Source organism: Merops nubicus, unplaced genomic scaffold (genome assembly GCF_000691845.1).
Source record: "Merops nubicus isolate BGI_N331 unplaced genomic scaffold, ASM69184v1 scaffold4207, whole genome shotgun sequence".
Classification (NCBI taxonomy): Eukaryota; Metazoa; Chordata; class Aves; order Coraciiformes; family Meropidae; genus Merops; species Merops nubicus.
In genome coordinates this window covers 991-22,208 of record NW_008622241.1, presented here as the reverse complement: position 1 = coordinate 22,208, position 21,218 = coordinate 991, and the positions used below count along the sequence as shown (strand labels likewise).

The 21,218-nt window shown below is 36.8% G+C and overlaps 1 protein-coding gene across 1 annotated transcript in view; it reads right to left on the bottom strand.

Annotated features, from left to right (window-relative positions):
- The window catches only part of LOC103777163 (gamma-aminobutyric acid receptor subunit gamma-1-like), a 50,219-nt gene extending 35,853 nt beyond the window's left edge, over positions 1-14,366 (bottom strand). Inside the window, exons 1-2 of the mRNA XM_008944705.1 lie at positions 14,024-14,366; positions 5,424-5,594 (exon numbers count right to left, since the gene is read on the bottom strand). Of these exons, the coding sequence (XP_008942953.1) occupies positions 5,424-5,594; positions 14,024-14,366 (514 nt within the window). The remainder of the gene's footprint in view (positions 1-5,423; positions 5,595-14,023) is intronic.
- Positions 14,367-21,218: the final 6,852 nt, after the last annotated feature.

The following is a 21,218-nucleotide window of genomic DNA, read 5'->3' as shown; positions in this document are numbered from 1 at the left end:
GACACGTTACTCTGCTCTAGTGAGACCCCACCTGGAGTACTGTGTCCAGCTCTGGAGTCCCCAGCATAAGAAAGACAGGTGCCTGTTAGGAGTGGGTCCAGAGGAAGGTCACAAAAATGATCAGAGGGCTGGAATGCCTCTTCTGTGAAGAAAGGCTGAGAGTATTGGGGCTTTTCAGCACGGAGAAGGGAAGAGTCTGAGAACTTATTGCAGCCTTTCAGTATTTAAAGGGGGCCTGTAAGAGAGATGAGGATAGTATTTTTAGCGGGGCCTGCTGCAGCAGGACTAGGTGTGATGGTTTTATACTAAAAGAGGGTAGATTTAGACCAGATATAAGGAAGAAATTTTTTATGATGAGGGTGGTGAAACACTGGAACAGGTTGCTCAGAGAGATGCTGGAAATACTATCCCTGGAAACATTCAAGATCAGGTTGGAAAGAGCTCTGAGCAATCTGATTTTGTTAAAGACGGCCCTGCTCACTGCAGGGGGGTTGGACTACATGACCTTGAAAAGTCCTTTCCAACCCAAAGCATGCTATGATTCTATGATAAATATGTTATGCCAGAGGTGCTCCCACTGTTGCTGATGGGCTCAGCCTTGGCTAGCAGCAGGTCCATCCTGGAGCCAGCTGTCATTGGCTTTATCAGGCATAGGGAAAGTTTCTAGCAGTTTCTCATAGAAGCCACTCCTGTAGCCCCACCACCACCAGAAGCTTGTCACACAAACACAATGCACAGGCACATTCTGAAAACCACTTTGAGTTCAAGGTCTGTATTTTGAAAAATATTTACTCTTGATTAGAAAAATCAGTGATTAAAAAAAAATCTACCTCAATCTTTGACAAACTCTATTAGTGACTTCTTTTGCTATCAAAAGTGCCTTTCTTTTAGCCTGTATTTTTCCAGGCCAAATTTTCAGCTTTTGCTATTTGAAATGTCTTTGCCTGCTACACTACAGGGATCTCCTTATCAGTTTTTATCAGTTTATAAACTCCAAGAAATTATTACCCACATTGTAAAAGTGCAGAGCATTGTACTTTTTAGTGCTTAATATTGCTCCATTTTCATTACTCTAATCCTCAACATTACTCAACAGTATGTTAGTCCATCTAAATTAATTAACCAGTTCCTGCAGTTTACCACAATTCCCCATTTTGGAATGAAGGTCTAAGATATATCGACTTTTTTTTTTCAATATTACTTACAATACTATTTAATTTAAACTAAGACCATTTTTGTAATTTCATCCAGGCTTATTTTCTTTGAGTATGTTTCCTATAACTCCTCATTAATTGCCTAAAGAAGCTTTGGTTCTTAGTGATGAAGCAGTTATTCAGCAAATAAAGCAAATTATTTATCAAATAACTTAGGCAACTACTATATTCTAAAATTAGGCCTTCGATTCATAACAGTTTTTAATGGAAAAGTACAACTCTCACAAGCAGTAATCTAAGGACCTCACTTATATGGCTATCTATATTGAAAATTCAGCCTCAAGTGTCTACAGTAGACTTCCAGCTCCATCTCTGAAGAATTTTTTCAAAGTGATTTTGATGAAAGCATCGCCCTGTTCTCAACACTTCTTCTTATACCTTTTTATTTAAAAGAAATTCAGCTTTAGCAAATACTCCTAGTCTAACACTTTTATTATCTCCATCATTTTCTATGCAGTGCACACACACAATACTTTTAACATTCACTGTATAGGCTCTTCTACATCTTGCTCTTGTATTTCAATTTCCTTCAATTCTTGAAAAACATTCCCCATCTCAGAATACATACCTCTCTACCTTTACTTGACATTTTCCTGCTTATTTGGGCTTATTTCTTTCCTGCCTCTATCATCCTTTCATCAATGTTACACTAAGAGCACCTGTTCAACAGAATCCCCCCCTAATATGGTTATCTTTTCAGAATTAGTGCTTCTGTCAGACTCTTGAAAGTCCACTTTTTGTTCATGTATCCTTCACACCCTGAGTACATGACTGTTCACACTAGTGTACTGAGATGCAATTACTTACCCAAGCCCGGCTTGCAGTGCAATTACAACTATCCAAATTTCTCTAGCTATGTCCATGAGTAACCATTCTCACCATTCTTAAAAAGTCTATCAATGGTGACTTTTCTAAAACTGTTGATTGAAAATACTCTACTAGAGTTGTAGGTATATGATTATTCTCTATTTTCAAGAAAACTTTCAGATTGATCAGTTATGTTTCACCCACATAATACACAACATTGGACATGAGATATAGCTGGAAAAAAAATGTGCTGTACATTGATAGGGTAATATTAATAAATCAGTGTCCTCAAGGTGTAAGAGGCAGAACAGTGTGCAGCCAGAGTTCTTTCCTTTAAAAGGAAAGTTGAAAAATAACAGCTCATTTGATGCAGGACTGAAGCTACAACAGTGTGTTTATAAAATCAGGTAGTCAAAAGGTAATGTTATACTGAGAATAATACTGCTTTATTAATATATCAACACTCCAATGTTGTATTTGTAACGAAAGGAATTTATACTACGGATAAGAGACTTCATTTGGTAACTACTATTACTTCATACTGAGCAGAAGGTAGTTTAATACTAGCTCCTTTATGCTTGAAACACCTCAAAGGATATTATAAAAAATTGAGTTAAAGACTATTAAGATTAATAAAGATAGCAAAGGGTAGCAGTTAAGAAATCACTACAGCTCATGGTTATTTGAATAGGACAAAGAGAAAATGACAGTGTGGTTTTCTACTATTGTATTTCAGTATTGCCTCTGACATTTCCATTTTCATTTGGTTCTTCTTTATCATCTCCCTCAACTAACTGCCTGTTTAACAATGAAACCCTTTATCTCACTCTGAGATGCCGAAATTCTGTGTCATCATCATGCAGAAAACAAAATTCTGTTCTCCTATTCAAACCCAAAAAGTCCAGGTTCAAAACAAAAATGTTGCTATTGTAACTGAGCTTCGTAATTCAATAGTAAAAATGTTCTGTGGGATATTATTGCTTTGAAAGATAATTAGAATTCCAGTTCAATAACCTTGTTGTACAAGTACTGACATTACTCTGAAGATGTGGAATCTGACACCAGATTTTATCCGCATAATTGAAGCAGACTAAGATGAATGCACTATAGCCTGATTTTGTTTTTCTGTGTGTTAAATACAGTTCCAAGGCAGCCTGACAGAATGCAATGCCTTCACCTGAAGCTGGGAATTTCATCTTCTATTGCCCAAAATTTCTGCCTTGTGACAGAACTCTGCAACTTCCCCTACATCCAGAAAAGAGTCAGTCTTGACATCTATTAGGAGGAGTAGGAAGAGGGTTCCAGATAACAAAGGTCAGACTGGTACAGAAGTATTGCATCAAGAAAGTGAAGAAGAAAGGAAAAGGGAGCATTCATGTGAGAGAAGCTAGAACCAAGTGACTTCTTTCAGGAACGGATATTTGGAACCCAAAAAAGCTGTACATTGAGTTCCTCACAAAAAGGCAGTGTTCTTGCCCTACCAAGACTCAGTATATAACCAGAAAAGTGGGCATAAGGTTTACACCACAATTCTCTCATGCCCCTCTAAATCCATTTGACATGTCAGAAAAATATCCTTTTCCTCTCTTTTCCCTCCATTTATTTCTAAGTTTTATGGGGAGAAAATAAACAGAATTCTCTTTTCTTGCAGCCCCACCTACCAGCTAATCATTAGAAGGAATCCTAGCAGAGACAGTTTATTCCCTCATGCTTCCCTCATGTTGGAGTAAGTCCAGAGGAGAGCCATGAAGATGATCAGAGGACTCTAGCACCTCTGCTCTGAAGACAGGCTGAGAGAGTTGGTATATCATCCTGCAGAAGAGGAGGCCCCAGGAAAACCTTATAGCAACCTTCCAGTACCTAATGGGGTTCTACAGGAAAGCTGAAGAGGGATTTTTTTACAAGGATATGTAGTGATAGAACAAGGAGTAACAGCTTTAAGATGAAAGAGGGTATATTTAGATTAGACGTAAGGAAGAAGCTCTTCACTAGTGAGACACTAGAACACATTGCCCAGAGTAGTTGTTTGTGCTCCATACCTGGAAGCATTGAAAGCCAGGCTGGATGGGGTTTTGAGCAGCCTGGTCTAGTAGAGGGTATTCCTGCCCATGGCAGAGAGGTAGGAAGTGGATGATCTTTAAGGCCCCTTCCAACTCAATCCACTCTATGGTTCTATAATCCCTTGGCTGTCTGTTGCATTAAGCAAAGAAAAAAAAAAAAAAAAAAAGTAATGCTATACATCTGGTACATATTGAAGGAAAAATACGCTGAAAAGACCTTTCTTGTTGTCTAAATGTTTGCAATTAAATAAACATGAAGGCAAAGACATACAACAAACTTCACAAGATTCACATGTGATTATATTATGACAGCAAGAAAAAAAATTACTATTCAACATCTTCAGGGTAACAGTCAACAATACAACAGAACTAAGAAATTTGGGGAAGAAAACAATTTGTGAGAAGCTTTCGAAAGAAAATACTTAGTTTGAGATTGCATCTCTCTGTTCTACATAAACAAAACAAGTCTGGATTGTTGTACTGTTTATCATATGAGAAGCTTACAGACTTACATGGCATTTCTTTGATAAGGAATGCCAAATATTTAACAAATAATTAAGTTCTCCACCTCTGCCTTCACAGTTCAGGGAAACAACTTGGAGACTACAAATTATTTTACTTAGTGGTAGAAAAAAGCTGGCAAGGTTCCATGTATTCCATGTTTTCAGAACAAGATTCTTCCAAATATTTACACTTAAAAGTTACATGCAAATTTTGCTTTGACTATTGAAGGATAAAATTGCCTTCCCATTAACTTCGAAGTTTTAACCATAGTAACACAGTCTTCCTTCCTATATGCCTCTAGAAAAGATATAGTCCTAAATTATAATTTTAGATTCTTAAGCAGTATTTTAAAATCTGAGCTACAGGAAGAAGAGAACTGGGCTGAGTTAAATTTGCTCAAAATACACACTTTCAATGCATTCTCTATAGCAAGAGTAAAAATATCCAGAAATTATTCTTTAATAAACTCCTACAGACTCAAGATCAAATTTTTAAATAATCGTGGTTAATTTATATCTATAATTCTCTCTGTCAGATCATCATAGTTAAACCAAGAGAAATAAAATTGCCTTTTAATGATTTATTATGAGTGGCCCACTGTCCCCAAAAAGCAATACTGTGCATAAGAAAAAGATTGTAAATAGAACATAAAAACCCTACTCTTGCACAGAACATTATTTTTACCAGTTCCAGATAGCCATTGCATTTTATTGCCATTCTATTTAACTTGCTATATTAAGTTTTAAAAATTTCACAAAGCAGATTTTTTCTATTCTTCACAAAACACCACCATCTCTGGTTCACATCTTCTATTTACTGAATTATTTTATGGGCTTACCCCCAATATCTGGCCGAAGCTTACTGTCATATCCTTGAAGTAAGGAGTCCAGTATATGAGTTACATCCCCACCATGAATCTTTGGCGCAAGGACCCATGTTTTATTCACTGTTAGATCTTCATCGTCTTCATCATCTGCTTTATCAGCTCTGTGGTGAGTGAATGAAAAAAGACAAGGTTAGGAAAAATAAACCCAAACACTGAAACCAAATAAACAAAAAGTGAAGAAGAAACTGATAAAATATTGAATACTATTTAGAGTACTTCATAAAAATCCAAATGCATTCTGTTGCAAAGAGAGTCAGGCCCTTATTTAAAACACCAACATTTTGTTTTACAGCAGTAGAGTGTAAGCTAATAAATATGTCAAGAGAGGCATTAAGACATCACCTATACAGAAAAACTCAGGCCGCAAGTCAAACGTATAAAAGCAGCAGTAGACATCCTCTTACTGCCTTTCCCTGCTTTTAAACACAAAATATAATTCCCAAGCTTTTCCCTACATGTATTTCATTTTCAAATCATAGTATTAATATTTTTGAGATGCTTAATTATGGTAATAAATACATCTTGGTATCAAGAACATTAACAGAAACTCCTTCCTAGCAGCCTCCATTCGAGCTATGATATAAAAAAAATAACACTTGTATACTTACTGAACTCCCTTCAAATTTTAAGAGTGCCAACAAACATTACATCCATGTGCTATGGCTAAACATTCACAGAAGCTTGTATTACATATTCAAATGCCTATGTGGTACTGTTAAAATGCTGTATCATTCCTTTCGTTTAAAAGAACATTTGTTAGCTACCTGTTTTATAAAGATGAAACAAATATAAAAGGAAAATGCTTACACATTCATCTATTGCATAACTTTTAATTAGATAAGCCGCAGCATATAGTTAATCACTAAGTCATTAGAAAGAAATGGCAATACCTTGGTTGCATCTGTACATTCCCTCAGATACCACCAGAAGGTCAAAGAATGCCTGGAAGTAGTTTTCTTTCCATTTGAATCAAATGAGTGTGGACTTAAGTATTCCTCCAGCACTAAAGTTTGCAATCCACATGACTCATCCAGCTTATTTCAGGGAACTGCTATGGGCCTCAAGTCAACCAAAGTGCATCAGTCTGATAGCAGTAACTCTGACAGTCATACAACGTATCTTCACAAATGGACACTGGCTAGAAATTATTACAGAACGTATGCAATCCATGTAAATCACTTTCAATGTTTGCATAAGCATAGATATTCCAGTAAAAGAAAGGAATTAAATTACTGACCTTGTACCAATTTGTATCATACACCGAAACAAAAAATGTTACTGCTATATTATTAGAAAGGGTTTCAAGGGCTTCTAAACTGCGCTGACATATGTTGCCCTCAAAACTAATGACTGTATTTTTCAGTACATTTTTTACAGGAATGAAGACCACCAGCATGTTACATGTGGATACAACACTATACCTTCAGGAAGGAAGGACAGAAAAAGTCAGGAAAGGTCAGAGATGGAGTAGACATGTCTAGTGTTTATTACACTCCTTTGTGGGAATGTCCCAAAACAGTCTGTATTCATAAGACCTTGCATCACCTCTCAGAGAGCACTGAAAAGTGGTACTCGCTTTTCAAGCAAGTAAAGTCTCACTGCAAATCAAGACTATCATGGCTGTGGAAACCTCTCAGTGGTTTTGGCATGCCTGCTTAATTTGGAAAGTGCAAGGAGCTTGCCACAGCCCAGGAGGTTCTCAGAGGAGGAACAAAAGGCACTGTTTGGATATCAAGACTTTCATAGCTAGCTTACTGCAAACAAGTCGCAAGAGTCTATTATAGCCAAAAGTAATATGCACTCTAAATACATGGTTCGCTGTTAGCTTCCTCTGTAACAGTCTGAAAAGCACTTTCATTCTTTTAAATTGAAATGCACCATGAAATACTTAATCTTCACTGCACTACATAGACATTATAGAAATGTCAGATATTAAATATTTAACATCTCCCATTAGCAGGATCCCACTAATGGTAGCACTAAAAGAAGTAGGAAGCTAAGTTTTGTAAATGTACATTCTTTTTCCCTCAAAGCTACCTATTGCCATCTCTTTCATGTTTTGTTACCACATAGCTTTTTTTTTAATCTAGATTTTTGGTCTGCTTGCACTTTATGTCATCTAATTACTATATAAATTAGCTTACGATTGCTAGGAGTGCAGAGGCAATCCCAGTCTTTCCCTGGGGCATTAAGATGATGAGGATTAAAAATTTATAAGCAACTCTCTCAGGAAAGAGACATGCCCACTACAAAACTGCCCTTTTCTTCTTCCTCTTTTTGTCCTCTATCCCACAAACAACAGAAAGGACAGTAAACTACCAGAGCTCTGTACAGACCCAGGGCACCTGAGACTCAGGATCAGCCCAATTATTTGCAGAGAATTTAAGGTGATGATGGCATAATTTTGCCCTGCTTTAATGTTCTTTCCACATCACTATTAAGAACAGCATAGACAGACAAAAATTAAAAGTACAAGAGGTCAGGCCATTCCTACCTAAACCCAAGAGGAATTACAACCCTGATAGCTCCACCTGCAGTCACTCAAATATCTTGACATTTTTAGGCGCTCTTAACTTTATTTATAGATTCATGGGACAACTCAAGTGGGAAGGGATCATGGAAGGTCTCTAGTCTAGCCTCCTCTGAAAGCAGGGCCAGCTCTGAGGTCACATCAGGTTGTCATGGCTTGATCAGGTTGGGTCTTGCAAACCTCTAAGGATGGAAACTGCACAACCCCTCTGAGCAACGTGCTCTCCACTTTTCTCTTTTCTGCTATTTATGGCATTTAAATAAACTTTGAATTAACAAAAAAAAAAAAAAAAAATCAGATTTTCACTTTCTGTCTTGCTTGATTGGAGGACATCTAGTCCTGGTCCAATTTTTAAACTCTGAACTACAAATAAGCATACAGACTAGGACACCGATAGCTTGCAGAAAATAATAATGCAGTTTCAGGGGAGGGAAGAGAAAAATTCCATTCCAACATCCAAGAGCTTTTCCAGCCACTAGTAAGTAAATAAGTTTAAGGAGGCACTTTTATTAGAGGCAATATTTCTCTACGTAGTGTCTGACAAAAATCTTGGCTTAAAATGTGCATTTCCTACTATTTACACAGAACTATTTCATTTTATCTAGAAAATATTGTACACTGAAAAACGTGCCAGCTGCTAGAAGAGAAATACACTAGACTTCCATACCAGTATATTAGGTTACCAAGAGCTTATGGCTCGCTAATTCATTAGCTAAGTCAGCAAAGAAACCAACACAAATCAGAAATTAACATAACCGAACGTGGAGGAACCAGACTATTGCAGTTCCAATCAACTAGTCTTACTCTCTCTATTCCTATCTTACCAGCCTTTTCAGAGATGATTGACTGTGATTAACCCATCTCACTACCAGAATACCATCTTTTTAACTCTTCTTTAAAATGTGTCCAAGACTACTGAGCATGCAATAAAGACTATAACATCTCTGCATTGCTGATGGCACCCAGTTCCACACTTTTGATCCCTAAGTCGTAGGTACTGATGCGCAGCCTCAGGCCTGAGATAAGAAAGGAATGATTTTGGCTGGAAAAAGGAACTGACCTGAATATATAAAGTCTTCTGTATGGCCTCCAGTGAACCAGAACACACGACATCTGCCAACGTAAATTCTCAATAAAGATGTTTGGTGGGGAGTTGCATAAAAATCCCCCAAAAGAACACCTAGGCACATGATGACAATAGGACAGACATTCATTTCTGAGAATCTGGATTATTGATCTTTGTCATTATAAACAGATTTGAACTACACTGTAAATGGTAGAAAATCCTTCAGATTTACACAGTTGGCAGGATCAGTTGAGATGGTGTTATCAGGAAGTAGCTGAGGTTGTTAGATCATGTTCTTTAAAGAAACGTTCACTTCGGAAAAAAACATGGTTTGAAACTGTTGACCTTTTACCTGAGTTTCTGTGTGTCTCACATCGCAAAGTCCAGCTTTTTCTCTAGGGTTTGGAATGAGGTAGAAAGAGAGAAGCCAGCAAACTTCATTTCAAACCAGAAATCCAGGTATGCCATTCAAATATTTAGTAGCAGTTAACTTGGGCTGAGCACCTTTTTACCTCTCTGCAGTTAAAATAAATCTAACAAACACATTAAGATTAATGTCAATTAACTCCACCTTCACTTTAATAGTAGCACTCTCCCCTCTCTCTCATAACTCCAGGAAGAAAGGCAAACTTAATTAAAGAGGAATTCTTTTCTTTTCCAAGTTCATATAAAGGTTATTTCACTCTACACAGAACATAATACGTGATCTTTTCTCCATTTACTGTAAAACATACTTCTTTTCTAAGCAAGTTCACTCACCAGGTCTTTTGCAGGATGTCTGAAGACACGATGATTTAGAACAAAAATATGACATCAAACATTAAAAGATTTCTGTTCCATGGCACAATGCTGTTGTACATCTAGTACTGTGTTAATCTTGTTTTTAATGATTTTATAAATAAGAAAGAGACCTCACTTCTGAACATGCTTGTTATAACACTTCAGCTAGCCTCATAAACTCAACAGTAAACTGCATGTACACAGTTAACAGTAATTAGATAAAATGTGCCCTAATTATGCTCTCTGTCCTTCAACTAATTGGAGACATTACCATGACTAATAAATCCCTGAGCACAAGTGACTAATGACTAAATAAGTCTTTTCAACACCAGGCAACGTGTTCATCTTCAGACTTTAATACCATAGGTCTTTGTTCTCCTTTAAATATGAGAAAAAAACAATCAGGTGAGCTTTAAGTTGCAATTATCATCTGTCAGGCTATGTAATGAAGTGGAAGAAAAGTTAATATAGTGAGTGCTCCTACTGCTATTTGCTTCATGTGTATTAAAATATTATACATAGAAATACATGCCTAGCATAGGTGGGAGTAAACACAGCCAAGTCCCAGACTCCTATTCCCACCCAACACACCTAAGGGTACCTCATCCTCCAAGCGGGGTTACTTATGGGAAACCTGTAGATTTCTGAAACAGCAGTAGAGATAGGTCAGTGAACATTAATTATCTCCACTAACACTTCATGCCTGTGCGCAAGCAACTCAATCAAGCCCTCATTGGCCATGAGGTTTACACAACCCTGCTTGGTTGTTTAAACAAAAAAAGTAGGTTTAAACAAAAAATTTAAATAAAAACTAGCCCAAAAAATAGGCTTTTGTCTATTTGGAGACAAAGTGATCCTTCTGTACAAGTAATACGCTGATGAACATTTAATAAGTAAGAAGGGAAGTCAGTATTTCAGATAATTTCTGCGCTGAAAGAGTTGAAAGGAACATAGCATTTTACTTTCTGCCTTACACATGCAAATGAGAACAATAAGACTAGCTGTATTAATTCATTTATGCAGAGGACCTTCTCCAACGCCGGCCAAAAGCAGTTGCTTCAGGAGTTTTACCGATACAGAAGTAGGACACAGGACTTATCTAAATCATGAAATATCCTCCAGACAGCTGTTATTCACTGGCTGTGCTTCCCAGAACATCGTATTTATGTCCTTTGTCTAAGTATAATATAATTTAATCTTTATTTTCCAGTACTTTAAAAAAAAAACAATTTCTCTCAACTTTCAGACAAACTTTTTTTCCCAAATTGTAAACATGAGCAATTACTTTATTAGCAACAATACAGCTTCAGAGGTTTGTCAGAAAACTGCACTTAACCAGGCAATGCTTCATAAGAAGTCAGTTCAGACAGACAAGGTTTCAAGGGAAGGTTTCCAGCTGATCAGTCATCGAACCAGATACTACCTTATTCCAGAACACCAAACATGGTATGCTGTATATGGTAAGGAAGTATATTTCATGTCCCTATCAATGACTGTTCAGAGGTTATCTAACCTAGCTAAATTCCATGCATAAAATAAGAACCAAAGTGCTGCTGAAACACACAACATAGTCATGGACATCCCAACATCCAGACTCAGGCCATTTAGAGGCTGGTGATCATTCTAATTCAGAAACTAAATTAGAAAGTACTTAGGCATGTGTCACATGAATAATCAAGGCACAGGACCAGGTATAGATGAAAATCTGAACCTTAGAAGGATAAGTTTAAGCAGTGCCTAGGACAGAAGAAAATTCCTAGCAGTCAGAGCAAAACACAGTCTCAACGTGGTAGGCATAAGTAATTACTCTTATCTCAGCAATTTAAAATACATTATATATTTCCTTGGATCTTCCTAAGATAAAACAAGGGCCTCAGACAGACTTGTAGTATCCTGCAGAACCTGAAAAAGGATTGAGACTTCTGCACATACACAAATATTAATTCTTTTCAGTAGCAGCAATAGCAGCAGGACCACATAGTCATGGCTGCTAGAATAGGACACAATTACATTTTTCTTCAAAAGATTTTCTTGAAAGCTTGCTTTTACTGCTAGCTGTCAGTAGCAAATGGCTTAAACATCTCTTAAGATTTATCTTCCAGACTTGATGGCTGACTTCATACTCATCAGTTCTATTACATTTCTGCAGAAATGAACTCTGTTTTGCATTTCATCATCAGCTTCTTCACTGATACGCTTCATTCATCACAGAAAATTTCTGGGAAAATAATCATAACTGCAAGCAAAGAAACGCAGTTACTGAAAAAATGTCTCCAGAAAACATTACTTGCCCTTCCTAATCCTGTGGAATATAGAGTCACTGATGTATTCCTTCATCTTCATCCTTCCTTATACTTGTTTAGACATTCTCTTCACAAAAATCTCTTTTATTTTCCCCTCACCTATTCCATCTCAGATGCTTTTATCAATCTATTTCCCCCTCTTTCTGCCTTGCCAGACTGGCATATTCTTTTGTGTGTCAAAATGTATTTCTCTCTCCCAACAAAGTATGTCTTACTTATTCCCTGTATCTTTTTTCCAGTATAACTACTGCATAGTTAGGTTGATTCTTCCTCTCAATACACACACGGTCTTGTGCTCTATGCCTCTAATCGCATATTTGTCTGGCTATTTATCATTTCCTACCCTGTTTTTCCCTCTTCCTTCCTGAGTTTGTACGAAAGTGATGAATATGGACCTTAAGTTAGCAGTAAAATTAGAATGGAAAAGTGTGGAAAAAACACTAGAAATACTTATACAGAAAGAAACATATTTTTAGGATAAGCTACATAAAGTTCACTTAGTATGAAATAAGTAATGTCTTGTTTAAAAAAAAAAGAACAATCATAGCACTAAGAGAATAAAAGCAGGTAACTGCTGTTCATTCCCTGTAATGAAGTGTTGCCTACGTATTTGAATGTTTAGACTATCGAACTTGGGATATCATACCACAAGCATCAGGTGACAAAGATCTTTAGAGTCATTATAGCTTTGAAGTACATCTCTAAAAGATAAACATTTTCTCCCACACAAAATATCTTAAGTACAATTAAATTTAGTCCCAGCAAGACCTTCTCTTTGAATTAACAAAACATTTCTTATAAAATTATCTTCAACATCTCTGTGATACTAATACAACAAAAACTAATCCAAACAGAAATTACTGAACAATACAACCAGACTTAACTCTGAACACTTAATAAAAGTACAACCTGATTGCAAAGAATGTTCATAGGAATGTGAACTCTTAACATTAGGAACAACAGGTGTTATTAAAGATGTGTTCCAGAAGAATTTTGTTCTGAGATACACACAAATTACTTTCTTACAAGTCAACTTTCTAATATTGCTACGTACTATTTGAAATGATAGTGGTCAAATTTGTTATTACTTCAAATAATTTTTAAAATTTTTTTAAAAGACATCACCTGGACTCAAAACATCACAGACATTCTTTATTCACCAGTCTTTTCATATAATACAGAGTTAATACTCTCCTTGAAAGTTCATCCAAATATTGATATGCTCAGAACAGTATAACTGCTGCCTCTACTCCTATCAAGCTGCAGTCCAGAAATCAATAGAAGATTTTCCTCACATCTATCTAGCAAAGTGCAGGCAATTCTCTGTGACAGCTCAGAGCTTCTGGATTTTCAAACATATTCAGATTGATTAGTACAGCAATCTTACTTTGACCATCTTTGTAAAAGTAGCTTTTTACCTCCATATCTGGTCACAAAATTATTCTTCCCAGTTTTGTAGACCTGATGGAAAAAACTATTCCCTTCTTTTAGGCTATATAGTAGAGAGCAAGAACCATGCACAATTAAGTTTGCAAACCATATCAAAAAAAAAAAAAAAACAAAAAAAAACCCCACAAGCTGATTCGTCCCAGAATCATGCAATTTAGAAGGGATCTTGGGAAACTTGAGAAGTCAACTTGTACTCTAAGGAGGGCCAATACTGAATTCAGGCCAGGATGTATAGAGCTTAGTCCAGTTAGGTCTTTGAAAATTCCATGGACAGAGATCCCACAACCTCACTGGACAATTCCTGTCACTGTTTAATTATCCTCACAGTAAATTATTCTCCTTATACCTAGCTGGTATTTCCTCTATTGCAGTTTAGCACCATTTTTCCTCATCCTCTTACCATGTACCACTACGAAGAGCCTACCTCTGTCTTCTCGATCATCTCCCCGTAAGTTCTGGGGGCTGCTGCTGTTGGGTCCCCCCAAAGCTAACTGTTCTCCAGGTTTAACAGCCCTCTCCACACAGGGCAAGTGCTCCTGCCTGATCAGCTCAGCAGCCCTCTGCTGAGTTCCCTCCAGTTTAAACTGAACACTGGATGCATTGTCTAGATGTGGTTTCACAAGTGCTGAGCAGAGGGAGATATTCACTTCCCTCAGTCTCCTGAGTGTGCACCTGGTCACACAGACTAGAAGGTTTCTGGCCTTCTTTGCTGCCAAGGCTCCATGATGTCCACCAGGAACTCCAGGTCCTTTTTGCCAAAATTTCATCCTTGATGAATTTTTTAACATCCCCAGCCTCTTCAGCACCCTACAAACAGCAGCCCTGCCTGCAAACATATGAACTTGGTAAAAACAATCTTTCGATATGGTAAAAAATGAATGGCAATATCATTATTCCTGATGCTATGAGCAGTTCTTATTCCACCCCATACAAGTGAGAAAATAGGACACACTTTTCACTTCTCTTTCCTCACATCAATTATTCCACTGATTACACACTTGCAGAATGTGTTGTGTGTTTTGTTTTGCTTTGCAAAAACCAAGTAACTTATCGATCGTAACACCCAGATTTGAAATACATGTACATTTCTTCCTCTGTTTTGAGAAAATCTTTACTACAGTATCTTAAAGCTGTTCTCTGCCTAGGAGAATACTTGGAAGTACCCATTATCTTCAGTAAGTAGATTCTTATTTTTTTTCTAGTACAAACATTTCTAATGCTAACTGCAAAATTAGTAGGACTCCTTAAGCCAACTGTATTTTAATCTAGAAATCAGGAGTACTTTGTTGTTCCAAAATTTATAGATAGATATACATTCACCTTTCTCTACAAAATGTCTCCCAAGGAAAGCCTTCCAGTAATTTCATGCAACAGAAAAAAAAAAAATATCAAGAAGATAAAAGAAGCCTTAGGATAATCTATACTATGTTACTGAAACTGAACTCTAAACCTACTAAAATTCTTACGGACATGTATTTCGGATGAATTTGAATGAAACCTGGAAATGTAAATTGGTAAGTCTTATCTTCTTAGTTGGCAAGTTTTACCTTCTTTGTGGGTTTTGGGTAGATCATGGAATTAATTAAAATGTAAACAGTCATACTCCAGTGTTCATCCAGACCAAACAGCAGAGAAAAAAGTGAAGATTCAGAGAACAGAAGAGAAAAGAATAACAACAGCAAATTATAGAGCCTAAGTGGGTATAGTTCAAAAGGGACAAATGGTATTAAGTAAAGGATAAAATATCCCCAAAATGTTAAGGACATGATGATGAAAAGGCATCATCTCTCTGGATATCTGAAGCATGTAAAAATGACGATAGTATCAGATCTACGAGTTTCAGACTACCATCATCACACAAAGACAGACAGACAGACACAAATCCACTTGCCACATGTCAGTACCCCATTCAAGAGACTGCAAATATCTATCTACACTTGACTAGTGAAAGCTTAATTGTCATCAAGTTCAGAATAAACTGATACATTACTGAAGGGTTAAGTGCCTTGATCCAAGAAACACTTTCCACAGTGAAACTAAACTTAAAACAAACCTCAGTGAATGTTGAGAACCATAACCTCAAGAAAAAGCAGCTACCTTAATTAAATGCCATCCCACAGTCATAGCATTCATTGAATTGCAAAGCCAATTTTGTTAGATTTCAACTTACTCTCCTTTATAAGGCATTTTCAGTCATTTGAGCTGTTAGTATTTCAACACATTAATGTGAGCACTTGTTCTAACAGAGTTCATTGCATATTTCCTGCAAAATCTTCAGGTAACTACTACAGCCCATCACAAAAACAAGCTTATCTGAAATACTTCCAAGTTCTAGTATCCATCTCCTCCCACTGGAGGAAAAGAAATATATAGCCTGAAGTACCAACAAAACCAGAAGCTTGCTGAATCTGGCTTAAAATCATAGGAAAAGCCATACAACTACAACGATAAAAAAACCAAGTCCCAAAGAGAAACATGGTGAATGGGTTCTACTGAAATTTTAGTGTAACTGTCATTTGGCAGTTATGAACCAATCCAAAGCTCAATGAAATCAATAAATAATTGTACAATGAGGCGAATATATTCCGTAAAGGCTAATGTAAATAACTAAACCATTTAACAAAAAGCTTGCTCTCTCTCTCTCTGCAAGCAAAATTATGTCTTCTCCACATGTGATTAATATATCACATATCTTTTACAACAGGGATATTTCAACTCTTGTCAGACAGTGACTAAAATTTATGGCTGAGTTGTTACCTGCCGGATGCAACCTGGAGGCCATCAGCTGGATGGCCATCACTGACACAAGAATATCCTAAGGTACATATCCATAGCTCACCTGCAGTAGATCTGATACAATTCAGTATACAGCTGATGGCTGTATGCTGGTGAGATCAAGCACCTTTATCCCCCAGGGAAAACACTCCAGGTGCTTTATTTTTTACAAGATCTACATAACTAATTCTGCCATGTAAATATGTATCCATGGTATCTGCCATGTAAATATGTATGATAGAGGAAATTTTCTTCCTAGTGGCTGGTATAACTTCCTGGTTTGGACTTAGTAAGAAAATGACGTTGATAATAAAGAGATGGTTTTAGTAGTTTCTAAGTAGTGCTTATTCTGAATCAAGGACTTTTCAGCTTCTCATGACCTGCCAGTGAAAAGACTGGAGGGGAACAAGAAGCTGGGAGGGGACACATCCAGGATGACTGACCCAAGCTGGCCAAAGGAATATTCCATACCACATGATGTCAAGCCCAGTATACAAACAGGGTAAGAAGCTGGCCGGGGGCCACTGCTTGGAAATTGACTGGGCATCACTCAATGAGTGGTGACCAGTTCCACTGTGACTCACTTGTTTTTGTATATTTAATTTTATTATTATCATGATTATTATTTTCTTCCTTTTTTATTCTATTAAAGTGTCTTCTGATTCTCTTCCCCATTCCACTGGTGAGTGAGCAAGCGACTGCATGGTGCTTAATTGTCAGCTGGGGTTAAACAACATCAATATGGCACCAGACAATAAAGGAAAAAAAAAATCTTACGACTTTCAGTACAGATTTAGCCACCTAAACAAATATTTATTACTACAGCTTTTTCCTAATATACATTCCACCCAGCTGAACTTTACTCTGAAAGATAAATTGGACCATAATATTACATTAATAAGACTTTATAATAATAAGACTTAATCCCTCATGGTACTCTGCTTTGAATAAGAAGAAAACCATATTAAATGAAACTACTAACAATTTAAGACCTCAGATACTTTAATCCAAAGGGGACAGATCACAAATTACCTCAGATTTTTCCTATTCACTATGTGTGTATGTCCTCCTGAAAACAAGAAAAATAACTACATATAAATTTAGAAACATGGAGTTAGCTATTCACACCTTACCAGAGGTGAGTGCAGTGACATGAAAAAAGATCTGAGGATCAAGGCAGAAAGCAAAAAGAACGTGAGGTACACCAGAGTAGCACTGGTGCTAATACTGAGATACGGTATGTCAGCAGTATGAACTAGTACTAGGAGATTAATATTCTGTGTGTACCAGCTATTAAAGAGGCTAATATTTGTATAATCTACACACTTTTGAGGTCTGTTCTTCAAAGAAAAAACTGAAAGGATTTACAAAATGGTTAAACAAATAATTCAACATTTTCTGAAGAAATGTAAGTAGCTCAGTTTACTTATCTGAAAGAAAAATGTAAGCTGCTATCAAATTGCCTCTTTAACTACACATACTAGGGAAATACTTTTAGCAGTAGTTAGCATGACTGTAGCACACGTATATCTAATTCAATGAAAAATTCCACTCTGCATTGAGTATCTCTGACTATAACACGTTTGTACAAAACTTCCATTTTGGACTAGATTATTCACCCTACAATAACTGCGGGACATATAACAGCTTCTCATCTCTAAGAGGTTGAGGAGGTTTCTCTAAGCAAATAATCTACAATATATCATAAAAGATCAGGCTGGAAAAAGAAAGAGAGCAGCATGGTTTTTGATCAAAATGTTGATTCCTTTAAGAATTTTCAAGATTCATTTGAGGTGGTCTGAATTCTTGTCAAGGCAAAACTTGGCAGAGGCACACAGGGCAAGGAAAAGCTTTGATGACTGGTTTCTCTGTTGAAGAGCAGACAGCTGCAGATCACACTCCATTCCTGAAAAGCACCTGCAGTTATGGGTCTGCACCCTGAGGTTTCCCTGTAGAATCAGAGGTATGAACCAAGACTTCGATTTCCCCACAAAGTGATGGACATAGGATTCAGTGGCTGAGCCAGCTGTACCAGGTGGTACTAGGAAAAAAAATGAGCTGCTTCAGCTAGCAGAAGGCAGGAGATCCACTGGATGAAAGCCAGAGAAACCTCATACTACAAATACTGTACAATTCTTCATCAGATGCCTCCTCATCAAAACTTTACGCAGTGACTTGTTTACACTGAAGGAACAAACCTGATGCAGAAGCCAAGGTAAATTCTTCAGTTTTGCTTATTATTTTGTTTATTCTGATATCAGACTGGATTATCACAACAAATCCTACTGACTTGAACAAGCCCCAGTGGACGCATATTTTAGAAACTATTTTCCATCTTTGCCACGTCACTGAGATTTCCCTCTTCTCTAGAAGCAAGTTCTGTCCTGGTCAACTCCTGATGACCTTTCTAGTCTCTTCAGTTTCCTCTATTAGTTCGGTGGTTTTGCATAATTTAGCATTTTAAGTTTAGATATGCAGACACAAGTTTTTTCATAGGCCAGTGGGTCACTGAACTCACCATACTATTTTCAGCCTTATTAAAAACATGTTAAACTGCAAAATCAGGACTTCTGTGTCATCTCCAGGTTAATTCAACTTCACTTGAATTACTCCTTACAAATTACTACAATTCAGAGAAATTGTTTAGAAATAAAAGTTAGTGTCACTGTCATCCACCACCCTTTGAAAGGTTCTGTCAGCGTGCTATATACTGTCATTTAAAATTATCACTTTTCTTTGCTACTCTTTACCAAATAAGTTATGATACTGTTATTTTACCTAAGTACATGTTCAACTGAGCATGCAGTTCAAGAAAGGGCTATGCAGGTAATTTAAAAAGCCCTAATATACTTCTTTCATGAATGCTGTTACAAAAAATGCCCCTTTGCCTATCTTGGGAGATGCTCACATTTGCTTTCCTGTGAATTAAACATGCATGACTTTTTAGTGTGTATGTGTATATATATGATAGCACAAACCAAGGCAACTCACTTTCATACAATGCATATGCCAAGCCCATTTAAGTAATCCTACCTACTGGCCATAGAAAGTAGGTGTTGTATTCAACTCAGATTATTACAATTCCTCTACAGTTTCAAAGGAAAACCACAGATCCTGGAACCCTCTTGTAATTTATTCTATGGCCAGACTTATGTAACCAGAAAAGTTGACCAAAGTCAACAAGTGCTCACCTGCAACCTTTTCTGTCCAGCTCAGAAAGGCTTGAATTGGCAGCAAGGGTACTCTTGCTTAATATCAGGTATATTTAGCAAACAGAAAGTTAAAAGTAATTGAAAATGTAGTTCAATTTGCTATGAGAACCTTTTGTGTAATGGATAACCATAGTTTGAAGCTTTCTTTTAAATCTGCTGTAAAACAATTATGTGCAAAGAACTTTTCTCAATATTTATGTCTCATTAAACTTTATACTAACAAAAGAAAATACTAACACGCTTTTAATAAATTGATTTTTAAACAACTGGCATGCTAAATAACAAGTTCTTCACTGTCACATCATTAACAAAGTATGTAAGAGTGAGGATAATAATGGATAAACAGATGTTTAAATGAAACAGCAAAATCACTATTATCAAGCACTAGGAAACCCATGTTGTTATGACACGTTTAACTCTGACTCAGGAACTTACACAAGAAGAAAACTTAGGTCATATTATATAAGTACTTTGCTAAAAGATACTTTGAAATGTCAACTAATATTTTCTTTCACATTTGCACCTGATGACAGTTCTATTGAAATGAAGCATTTATAATTGCCTTTTAGATTCTTAGGTTACAAAACGAAACAGAAGATATGGCCAAAATTCAGTTCGCAGTATACTGTTATGGATACTCACCAGCACATACCATTTAAAGCAGTATGAACCATAAAGCAGTATTACTAATAAAGTAAATTAGAAGAAATGTTACAGTTATGCTGCACCTGTACAGTTAGAACTAAGGAAATAATATTAATTATATTGTCAGTTCTCATGCTCTCCCTATGAATTATCTATTTATTTGAATTAAACGGGAATAATGGGTTTGCCAAACATTCAGGACTGCAGTGACCGCTGGATAACTACTCTTTTCCTGCACATACATTATAGAAAGGCTCACAGCCCAATTTCTGCTACAGAAGAGATGTCAAATATTGACAAAGACAGTCCTTCAAAATACTGACTCATGCACCTACATCAAGTGCATTGGCCATTTTGGTCTGTTTGTGCTACACGTGCAGAACTGGGAGAAACAACTGTTTGTTTACTGGGACAGAGTTCAGCTGCAATGAATCCCTTTAGTGAAGGAAGTTCAGTCTAATGTCAGCTCTTTGGGCAGTACACTGAAAAGATAAACTCTTGGTTGGACTCAACTTCCAATGTCCTTCCTTTACTTTAGCTCCATTTGTTATACCTGAAGTAACTTCACTCACACAGCACAAAGCACTTTGTGTATAAATGCATACTAAAAGTGACGTAATTTGCAACATTTTAAAAGTATGCTTTGAAAAGGTGGGTTGGCTCCTGAAACCTGTTTTTAGAAAAACAAACAGAACTGATGCAATCTAGTCTATTCTCAGGATAAGCAGTACTTCTGGGGTTTAGTTTGAACTTCAAGACAAAGTTTGCGCTGAAACTACAGAAAGGCATCCAAATAAGCAGGAAAACAGTACTTCCATCCTACTTTGTGGCAGGCTGCTAAAGGGCACTAGAGCTGAACTCTCTGGAAACACCCCTGACTTGAAATGCACTACATACCAGAGAATAAGGATCTGAAAAACACATCCATTTGTGGTCACTTAAAAAAAGTAAATCTCTCAACAACCGTTTTCCCATGTAGCCTCTGAA